The sequence below is a fragment of the Triticum urartu genome, chromosome 7, assembly GCF_003073215.2.
Source record: "Triticum urartu cultivar G1812 chromosome 7, Tu2.1, whole genome shotgun sequence".
Lineage (NCBI taxonomy): Eukaryota > Viridiplantae > Streptophyta > Magnoliopsida > Poales > Poaceae > Triticum > Triticum urartu.
Genome location: NC_053028.1, coordinates 94,529,152 through 94,539,213, shown reverse-complemented (window position 1 = coordinate 94,539,213; position 10,062 = coordinate 94,529,152). Strand labels below are relative to the sequence as shown.

At 54.3% G+C, this 10,062-nt stretch overlaps 2 protein-coding genes across 3 annotated transcripts; one reads left to right on the top strand and one right to left on the bottom strand.

Annotated features, from left to right (window-relative positions):
- The first annotated feature begins 2,014 nt into the window (after window positions 1–2,014).
- Window positions 2,015–5,460, top strand: LOC125520268 (ATPase 6, plasma membrane-type-like). The gene is made up of 3 exons (XM_048685134.1): window positions 2,015–2,232; window positions 2,316–4,838; window positions 4,954–5,460. Exons 1-3 carry the CDS (start codon window positions 2,185–2,187, stop codon window positions 5,221–5,223), a joined length of 2,841 nt encoding a protein of 946 aa, XP_048541091.1. The 5' UTR covers window positions 2,015–2,184; the 3' UTR covers window positions 5,224–5,460.
- Window positions 5,461–5,589: 129 nt separating this feature from the next.
- Window positions 5,590–8,579, bottom strand: LOC125520267. 2 transcript variants are annotated; one of them, XM_048685133.1, is made up of 8 exons: window positions 8,264–8,579; window positions 8,056–8,161; window positions 7,809–7,929; window positions 7,501–7,552; window positions 7,252–7,398; window positions 7,047–7,158; window positions 6,644–6,770; window positions 5,590–6,565 (listed from the first exon to the last, which is right to left on the bottom strand). In XM_048685133.1, exons 1-8 carry the CDS (start codon window positions 8,468–8,470, stop codon window positions 6,103–6,105), a joined length of 1,335 nt encoding a protein of 444 aa, XP_048541090.1. In that variant the 5' UTR covers window positions 8,471–8,579; the 3' UTR covers window positions 5,590–6,102. The 2 variants fall into 2 exon arrangements, with proteins under 2 accessions (XP_048541090.1, XP_048541089.1); XM_048685132.1 differs by having other exon boundaries at window positions 8,056–8,164; window positions 8,264–8,577.
- Between the last annotated feature and the right edge of the window lie 1,483 nt (window positions 8,580–10,062).

Below are 10,062 nucleotides of genomic sequence, written 5' to 3'. Positions count from 1 at the left end.
AAGCTTGCGGGTTTATTCGAGGATGGAGTTAAGAAGAATGTTTTTTCCTTTATCTTTGGAGAGAAAGGCATCGACTATTGGATGATATTGGAGATGGGGTTCAAACCGATTGAAATTGGAATTTCATCCGAAGTTTTATCCTATGCATTTGGTTCACTGTGATCGAAATTATATATATACTTTTTTGGTGAGAAAGTATCGCGATGTCGAAGCGTATGTCGGCTCGGAGACCGTCTACAAAACGAGTGAAGTAGTAATAAGGATGAATTGTTTCAGAGAATGCAGATAAATGACTAACTATTAATTCAAACTGCTCAATGTACTCTGCTACAGAAGATCTTTGGGAAATGGTATAGAATTGACGAGATAGAAGTTGGTGGCGATCTCGCCCAAATCGGGTGCACATCAAGGTAGCAAAAGTCTTCCAATTGAATTCAGAAAGTTTGTTCTGAATCAACTGAAGCCAAACCGAAGCAATGTCGGAACAATTTAGGGTAGCCATGGGCACCCAAAATTTCTCCTGAATTCCAAACATGTTAAAGTACTGCTCACACAAGGTCTTCCACAAACAGGGATTCTTGCCCGTGAACTGGGGAAACCTGATGGAGGGGTGGGTTTGCCCGATCCCGGCCAAGATCTAGCTCGCATGGGCGAATGGGGCGAGAGGGACATAGGGGAGCGAAGTATGAACCGGCAGTTGGCCGAGGTAGACACTGACGCGAAGCCAGTGCCAGGCCTCGTAGAAGTGCATCGTCGCCCTGGCCTTGAGGCCCGAGGGCACCATCCTCCGCGTCCTTGCTGGTGCTGATGTGGTCGTGCAGAGAGGTTGGTGGGGCGGGTGGCACCGTAATGGTGGACGCAACCGTTGTGTCCTCGCCTGCTGCCGCGGGTCGCCCTTGTCAGAGTACGGCAGTTGCCGTGGCGAGCTAGTCGACACGCCGTTCCAAATCCGGGCGTCACTGGACCATGTCGTCCAACCTGGTGGTCGTGACCTGGATCATGGCAGTGTTGGAATGAATGTCGGCGTGGGTTCCGTCAAGGGAGTTGGAGAGCTTGTCGAAGTAGTCCTTAAACGAAGGATCCATGACGGTGATTTGATCGTTGGCCGATGTCAGCGAGCGCCTCTCCACGAGGTGCGCCGGGACGGGATCAGAAAGGCTCTCAATACCAAATGTGAGCAACCTAACAATATTCCTCTCGGTCTATAACCCTCACGTGCGAATTCGACTAGCAATAGTGGATTACATTTTGCGTTACATGAATTGAGGAAAGGGGGTTCGTGGTAGAGAAAGAACAGGTGGCCGCCGCCGGGATTCGTGCTCCACTGGATGCCCTTCACGCAAACGGTCAGGGGTAAGTAGGTGAGCTGTGACTCGCACCCACTCCGGGCCCTAGACTCTTCGGTTGGGCTGGCGTGCACGAGTGGGCCGAGCTGCCAGCGAGGCCAGCGACTTGCCTTCTCGTGGGGTATGCATGTCAGTTCCACTGACAGGTGGGGAACTGGAGGGTGAATTAACTGAGATTGCACGATGATGAGAGAGGGGAAGAAAAAGATAAGCAGACTGTTGGGTTTCCAATCGAGTGTCAACTGAAATTTCTTGATTTATTTTCTTTTCAGTTGACCGATCCACAGGACAGGAGGTCACTTTCTCGTCCCACGGAAGAAGTGAACACCGCCCCTTCGTTCCCCGACACGCGCGAAATTCGGTAGCAAGATGTCGCAGACCAATGTTTTCGGCCGAGACGCGCGCCGCAGGAAGCTGCACGACACTCGCTCATCCGGCCACGCCAAACGCCCAGCCAGCGACACCACCGCACGCAGGACGCGGCGCCCAGGCCGGCACGCCACCACCACCCGCGCGAGACCCGCCGGACGAGCGGCGCTCCGCCAAGCTCGGAGCGCGCACGCATGCAACCCTCATGCCCGCGAAAGCCTCCCGTCCTCCACCGCTCGGCGCAGCGAGCTATAAGACGGCGGCGGGGCGCCATCGGCTCTCACCATTCCCACGGAGAGAGGAGGCAGGCAGCCAGGCAGCTTGCCCCCGCCCTCCCTCCGTGCCCACGCCGACAGGGCCTCCCCCCTCTCGGGCGAGCGCCGGCGCCACCACCCACCACCACCACCCGGCCAGCCCCGTAGCTAGCCCGGAATAAAATAAATTTATCTATCTAAGTACCTAGCCAGCCATGGCGTCCCTCTCCCTCGAGGACGTCCGCGACGAGACCGTCGACCTGGTAAGTCCTCCCTTCCTTCGTCGCCATTGATCCGCCTTCACGTCTTCGTGTGCATTGGATTGATTTGATTTGCGATTTTGCAGTCGACGGTGACGGTGGATGAGGTGTTCAAGACGCTCAAGTGCGACAAGAAGGGGCTGAGCGAGGCGGAGGGGGAGAACCGGCTCAAGCTCTTCGGCCCCAACAAGCTGGAGGAGAAGAAGGAGAGCAAGCTGCTCAAGTTCCTGGGCTTCATGTGGAACCCGCTGTCGTGGGTCATGGAGATCGCCGCCATCATGGCCATCGCGCTCGCCAACGGCGGCGGCCGGCCCCCGGACTGGCAGGACTTCGTCGGCATCGTCACCCTCCTCTTCATCAACTCCACCATCAGCTACATCGAGGAGGCCAACGCCGGGGACGCCGCCGCCGCGCTCATGGCCGGGCTCGCGCCCAAGACCAAGCTGCTCAGGGACGGCAACTGGGAGGAGCGGGACGCCGCCATCCTCGTCCCCGGCGACATCATCAGCATCAAGCTCGGCGACATCATCCCCGCCGACGCCAGGCTGCTCGAGGGCGACGCGCTCAAGATCGACCAGTCGGCGCTCACGGGCGAGTCCATGCCGGTCAACAAGTACGCCGGGCAGGAGGTGTTCTCGGGCTCCACGGTGAAGCAGGGCGAGCTGGAGGCCGTCGTCATCGCCACCGGCGTGCACACGTTCTTCGGCAAGGCGGCGCACCTCGTCGACAGCACCAACAACGTCGGACACTTCCAGCAGGTGCTCACGGCCATCGGCAACTTCTGCATCATCTCCATCGCCGCGGGCATGCTCGTGGAGATCATCGTCATGTACCCGATCCAGCACCGCGCGTACCGCGACGGCATCGACAACCTCCTCGTGCTGCTCATCGGCGGCATCCCCATCGCCATGCCCACCGTGCTCTCCGTCACCATGGCCATCGGCTCCCACCGGCTGTCGCAGCAGGGCGCCATCACCAAGCGCATGACGGCCATCGAGGAGATGGCCGGCATGGACGTGCTCTGCAGCGACAAGACCGGCACGCTCACGCTCAACAAGCTCACCGTCGACAAGACCCTCATCGAGGTGTGCTCCAAGGGCGTCGACAAGGACATGGTGCTCCTCTACGCCGCCAGGGCGTCCCGCGTCGAGAACCAGGACGCCATTGACACATGCATCGTCAACATGCTCGCCGACCCCAAGGAGGCCCGCGCCGGCATCAAGGAAGTCCACTTCCTCCCCTTCAACCCCGTGGACAAGCGCACGGCCATCACCTACATCGACGGCAACGGCGACTGGCACAGGGTCAGCAAGGGCGCGCCCGAGCAGATCATCGAGCTCTGCAAGATGGCACCGGACGCCGAGAAGAAGGTGCACACGCTCATCGCCTCATACGCCGACCGCGGCCTCCGGTCCCTCGGCGTGTCGTACCAGCAGGTCCCGGAGAAGAACAAGGAGAGCGCGGGCGACCCGTGGCAGTTCATCGGGCTGCTCCCGCTGTTCGACCCTCCGAGGCACGACAGCGCGGAGACCATCCGCCGCGCGCTCCACCTGGGCGTCAACGTGAAGATGATCACCGGCGACCAGCTGGCCATCGGGAAGGAGACCGGGCGGCGGCTGGGCATGGGCACCAACATGTACCCGTCCACGGCGCTCCTGGGCGACAAGAACACGGCCGTGGACGGGCTCCCCATCGACGAGCTGATCGAGAAGGCGGACGGGTTCGCGGGGGTGTTCCCGGAGCACAAGTACGAGATCGTGAAGCGGCTGCAGGACAAGAAGCACATCGTGGGGATGACGGGCGACGGCGTGAACGACGCGCCGGCGCTGAAGAAGGCGGACATCGGGATCGCGGTGGACGACGCGACGGACGCGGCGCGGTCGGCGTCGGACATCGTGCTGACGGAGCCCGGGCTGAGCGTGATCGTGAGCGCGGTGCTCACCAGCCGTGCCATCTTCCAGCGGATGAAGAACTACACCATCTACGCGGTGTCCATCACGATCCGGATCGTGCTCGGGTTCATGCTGGTGGCGCTGATCTGGAAGTTCGACTTCGCGCCCTTCATGGTGCTCATCATCGCTATCCTCAACGACGGCACCATCATGACCATCTCCAAGGACCGGGTGAAGCCGTCGCCGAAGCCGGACTCATGGAAGCTGGACGAGATCTTCGCGACGGGGGTGGTGCTGGGCACGTACATGGCGCTGGTCACCGTGGTCTTCTTCTACCTGGCGCACGACACGGACTTCTTCACGGAGACGTTCGGGGTGCACCCGATCCGGGACAACGACCGGCAGCTGATGGCGGCGCTGTACCTGCAGGTGAGCATCATCAGCCAGGCGCTCATCTTCGTGACGCGGTCGCGGAGCTGGTCCTTCGTGGAGCGGCCGGGGTACCTGCTGCTCTTCGCCTTCTTCGCGGCGCAGCTGGTGGCGACGGCGATCGCCGTGTACGCCGACTGGGACTTCTGCGACATGGAGGGGATCGGGTGGGCGTGGGGCGGCGCCATCTGGGTCTTCACCCTAGTCACCTACGTCCCGCTGGACGTGCTCAAGTTCATCATCCGCTACTCGATCAGCGGCAAGGGGTGGAACAACGTCCAGAACAAGGCAAGCTAAGCCAAAGCCCAAATGCACGCCCGCCTCCGCCGCCGTCGCCATTGTTGTTGATTCCTTCGTCTTCTCCATTTCGTCCCAGTGAGACACGTTTGTGATCTTGGCGCAGACGGCGTTCACCAACAAGAAGGACTACGGCAGGGGCGAGCGGGAGGCGCTGTGGGCCAGGGAGCAGAGGACGCTCAACGGCCTCAGCCAGCCGGCCGGCTCCGACCTCCTCGGCAGCAAGGAGGAGCTCTCCGACATCGCCGCGGAGGCCGCCAAGCGCGCCGAGATCGCCAGGCTCAGGGAGCTGCACACGCTCAAGGGCCACGTCGAGTCGGTCGTCAAGCAGAAGGGCATCGACATCGACGCCATTCCGCAGAACTACACCGTCTGATCTCATCGATTGCTGCTCCGGTGGGGCGGCCGGAGAGGGTCCGTCCTTGTGTTGCGTGGTTTTCAGCGGGAAGAGTACTACAGCTATGCCGGTATACCTGTCTGTGTGTATACATATCTCTCTCTACTGCTGCATAGGTTTTCGTGTGCTCTCTATCTGACATTATCTCTCTAATACAAGTGTGGGAACGGTGCGTCTGCATGAACATTTTGTCTCTCTTGTCACGAGCCTCTTGCTTCTCTCACTGCTACTTTCCCTCCCTAAACAAGTATAAGAGTGTTTCGATCACTACTACTTTAGTGATCTATAAACGCTCTTATATTTCTTTACGGAGGGGGTACTATGAAAACTGACTAATGCACCTCCTACATCCAAAATCTCTTCTACCTTTTCAAATGAATGAACATCTCATAAACACAAAGGAATGGATAATTCTATGCATAAGAGAATATCCTAGTGACTCACATCTACCTACACAGAAACTCATAAACCCTCATCTCTCCTCAGGTTTACAGAAACACGATGGTACAGAAATGGGAAAACAATTCTAATCAACTCCCCCCCCCCCCCAAAAAAAAAAAAATCCTACCTCGGCAGTTCAGGGTTTAGTAGATGTAAACATGGTTTCTGCGTCTTAACCAAGCTTCCTTGAGAGGGCATCAAAATGGTCATGGCAACACGACATCCATAGCGATATATGTGACTATTTGCCGTGCATGCTTTGTGGATTGACCACAAGGATGGTGTCAGGTTTCGATATGATGCAGCAGCCCTTCATATAAGCAATTGCACTGAGGGTATCACATAATCCTCCTGGTCTCTCCAACTCCCTGATACCAATCCTACGATAGCATGGTAGAATGAATCACGATACGGTATTCACCGCGAAGCCTTGATCGCCTTCCAGCATGTGAATTCAGAAGGTATCATGTTTTCATCACTGGAAATCACAGCTTTGGCAGTTAGTTTTCCAGCTAATCCATGATACAGGAGGCCCCTGGCTCCAAGGCCACCGACTAGCCAAAAGGCGCAATTGCTTCTCTCGCCTATTACATCATTTAGACAACCCAACAGTGGCAGGGATCCATTGGCTGTCAATGGAGGCATGGCTCTTATCCCGGCCCTTGCTCGTACATAATCCCATTTACTTATTCCTGGATAAACAGCAGAAGCTTTTGGGAGCAGCTCTTCCGTTGCAGTACGTGCTTCTTCATCAGATACACTTGGATCATGATTGTCAGACTTCCATTGCCAAGTTGACCCGACAGAAACGGTACAGGGTCCTTGGAATGCCAGCCATGCATCAGACAAGATTGAAGGACTTTGGCTGCCATATTTTTCTCTGCGAGGAAATGCGGCCATCAGATAATTCCAGTAGGTACTGTAATGACTGTAAGCTCAACTTACATAAACAACTTACACTGTGTCTGATGGCAGTTGGAATTCAGCAATAACTCCTCTGCAGGTTCTAAGAGGTAACTTATTTGTAAGTTCTGGAAGTGAGCTAGCTTTGCCCCCAAGGCAGATGATCACTGCATCATAATCTCCTGCTCATGTTCGATAGTGTCTTTAGGCATAGAAAAATGTTGATACCACGAGACAATGGCTTCAGTGGTGTGCACATGTTGAATTTTAACGTTTTCCTTAACAGGAGCTACTGAATTGATAAGTTGTACACTGACAAAAATTCAGCACATCATTTCTAGCTTTAGGTGGTTTAATGTGGATGGAAAGCCAACATCTGAACGGTCACATATATTGTAATGTTTCAGTTTGTGTAAAGCAATATCCCTTGCTTTATTGGGACTATGCAAGAATCCTACCTGAAAATTGATGTAGATTATCAATATGTTCATTGTACAGATTGAACTCTTTCTGTTCACTGGACGACGTAGATGCTTCGTTAGCCACATTTTGGCATGCAGAGAACAATGCCTACAGAAACACAATAATGAAGTGTGTTAGCATACCAAGAATATAACATAGCAAACAGTTGATGATGAAACAAAGCAGGAAGACGTTCAGCACCTGTAAATATTTCCTAGGGTTGATGTTCAGTGCTAGTGGCATATAAACCGCAAGGTTGAGCGGAACATGTAACCCAGGGATAAGTCGCTGTGCAGCATCCGAATCAAGAACTTGAAGGCTGCAACTCTGGAGGCAACTCTGAGCATTCTAACTTGAATAGGTCGAAGTCGAAGCAATTAAAACCATGCACCAAAAAACACAAAAAAGGAAGCACCTGAGCATAGCTTCGTAACCTCAGTCCAGCAGTACCTCTAGCAATATATCAGCAGCCTTCTCTGTCGTAGGTGGCCGCAAAATTCCCCTACTCGGCGAAAGGTATATATACTTATCAAACGCCAAACATCAACAAAAACAAACGGTTAAAATATACTACTCCCTCCGTTCCTAATTATAAGTCTTTTTAGAGATTCTAATATGGACTACATATGGAGCAAAATGAGTGAATCTACACTCTAAAGTATGTCTATATTCATCCGTATGTAGTCCATATACAAATCTCTAAAAAGACTTATATTCAGGAACGGAGGGAGTACAAGCTACAAGGAAAAACTGATTGCCTTCTCCAGATAAGGGACTCATCATCCCGATCTGATCCAGCGGTGTCATTCGCTTTCTCTGCGCTGCGCAGGAGATCCATGCTCTCTTTCCAGAATTCGCCTCCCCTCCAGAGAAGCTTGGCTGCAGTTAAGCAAGAGATCCATGTGTCTATCAAACCTATGCTAGAGCTGGACACAAAACTGTACTACGTACGTACAATATAGTGAGTGGAACACAGTGTCGAATGGTTGTAGTGATGGAGGAGACCTTTGGGCGAGTACGGATGGAGAAGCCCTCCGGAGACCCCCGAGGCGCCTCCCCCGACGCCGTTCTCGTCGTAGACGTCCACCGACACGCGCGAATCCTTCGGGCTCTGCTGCAGACACGCCAGACAGCGTCGGCTGGTTCAGGCGATGCTCCCAGTCCCAGCTGTGTGTGTATAAGTAAATATAAGGCCAGGGGGAGGGGAGGGGACCTTGAGGAGGTGCCACGCGACGGAGAGCCCCGCGAAGCCGGCGCCGAGGACGGCGTAGCGGAGAGGGCGGGGCCATCCCGGCGGCGAGGGCGAGGGGGAGGAGGCGGCGGACGTGACGGCTCTTCTGGAGCACGAGCCGAGGCTCTGGAGGAGGCGCGGCCGGGGAGGAAGGGGAGACGGCGGCTGTGTGCTGTGAGGCGGCGGCATGGCTTCACGGCGGCTACGGTCGTGGATGAGGATGCGGCGGGGCGGCTACTGTTCCGGATAGAAGGACGGCGGGCGGTGGAGCAGCGGCGCTGTTCTCGGCAGGAATAGGGGTAGGGCCCACCGGAAAGAGGCATTCGCCGCTCCGGGCTTGGAGGAATTGGGCCGCCCAGCCCCAGAGGTGCCTGGAATCCCAAGACTATAGCTGGCCAAATGGGCCGGTTTTTTCGGGCTGGCCCGTGAGCATTGCCGGCACGGCCCGCCTTGGGCCAGGCACGGCACTGGCTAAACGGGCCGGGCCCGGCACGCGGCACGCCCTGGGCCGTGCCTGGGCCTGGAGGCTGGGCATGCGGGCCGACACGGCACGGCCCGATTAAGTTTTTTTATGTTTTTCTATATTTATATATGGCTCAACATGTAAAAATAGGCTAAAAAATGCTCAGTGCGTGAGATAATAGACTGAAAATATGCGGCCCACCGTGCTAAACGGGCCAACGTGCCGGCCCGTTTACTAATTGGGCCGTGCCTGGGTCTGGGAACGCAGCACGCAGGCCGGCACGGCACATATAGTAATCGTGCCCTGGCGGGCCGTGTCGGGCCAGGCAAGATTACGATGGGCTGGGCCGGCCCGTTTGGCCAGGTATGCCCAAGACACGGAAATAAATTTAAAAAAAATAGACTTACCTCAGAAAAAAAAAGTAGACCACGCCTACAAAAAGGGCGGCCATGAAAGACTAAACTCACTATTCCAACTTCATTCTGAAAATTAACAATTTGATCATTTGAGTTGTTTAAAAGATTAAAAAATGTTGTAGAACAATATATAATGTGTACACATGCATAAACTATGGAAAAAACATGACCATTTTGTGAGCAGTAAGCATCCTAGTTGTTACTCCCTCCGTTCCTAGAGATTTTAACAAGTGACTACATATGAAGCAAAATGAGTGAATCTACACTCTAAAATATGTCATGTCTATATACATCCGTATGTGTTGGTTCATTTAAAATCTCTAGAAAAGACATATTTAGAAACGGAGGGAGTAGAATATAAATGGGGGCATCCACACATGGTTGGGACGACGTTATCTGAGAACAGTGGCGGAGCTTGGCCCAGAAAACTGGGCGGGCCGACAGTAGGAAAGAACTATTGGGATGGTGTTTCATGGCTCAAAAGTAAGTATACACTACAAAAAAATCGCATGGGCTGGGCGGGTCACGGCCCATTCGGCCTTGCTGTAGCTCCGCCACTGTCTGAGAACATCACCGTGGCAATACAGCAAGGTGTAATATGCTCGGATAAAGACAATATTCAAAAAATTGAAAGCTACTCCCTCCGTCCCGTAATATAAAAGCTTTTTTGACACTACACTAGTGTAAAAAAACGTTCTTATATTATGGGATAGAGATAGTAGAAACGATGTTCTTTTTTGCAGGAAATTTTCACTACCTCATCAAGTGCAATATGCAGCACTAGCTATCTTTTCTCTGCAGGTTTTTTATGAACAAAGATTGCAGGAAGTCAATCCTTCCTGAGTGCGGCGTTTCTGCTTCTGGGCTCATCTGCACCCCCCCTCCCCCCCTAACAAAAAAAA

What these genes read in the sequence shown, in the direction of transcription:
- LOC125520268 (XM_048685134.1), top strand. Translation starts at nt 2,185, where the DNA reads ATGGCGTCCCTCTCCCTCGAGGACGTCCGCGACGAGACCGTCGACCTG. An exon ending in GCGACGAGACCGTCGACCTG is followed by an intron (nt 2,233 to 2,315) that starts GTAAGTCCTCCC and finishes GCGATTTTGCAG; the next exon opens with TCGACGGTGACGGTGGATGA. An exon ending in GGAACAACGTCCAGAACAAG is followed by an intron (nt 4,839 to 4,953) that starts GCAAGCTAAGCC and finishes ATCTTGGCGCAG; the next exon opens with ACGGCGTTCACCAACAAGAA.
- LOC125520267 (XM_048685132.1), bottom strand. Translation starts at nt 8,470, where the DNA reads ATGCCGCCGCCTCACAGCACACAGCCGCCGTCTCCCCTTCCTCCCCGG. An exon ending in TCGCGTGGCACCTCCTCAAG is followed by an intron (nt 8,165 to 8,263) that starts GTCCCCTCCCCT and finishes GCGTGTCTGCAG; the next exon opens with CAGAGCCCGAAGGATTCGCG. An exon ending in TAATCTACATCAATTTTCAG is followed by an intron (nt 6,771 to 7,046) that starts GTAGGATTCTTG and finishes GAACATGAGCAG; the next exon opens with GAGATTATGATGCAGTGATC.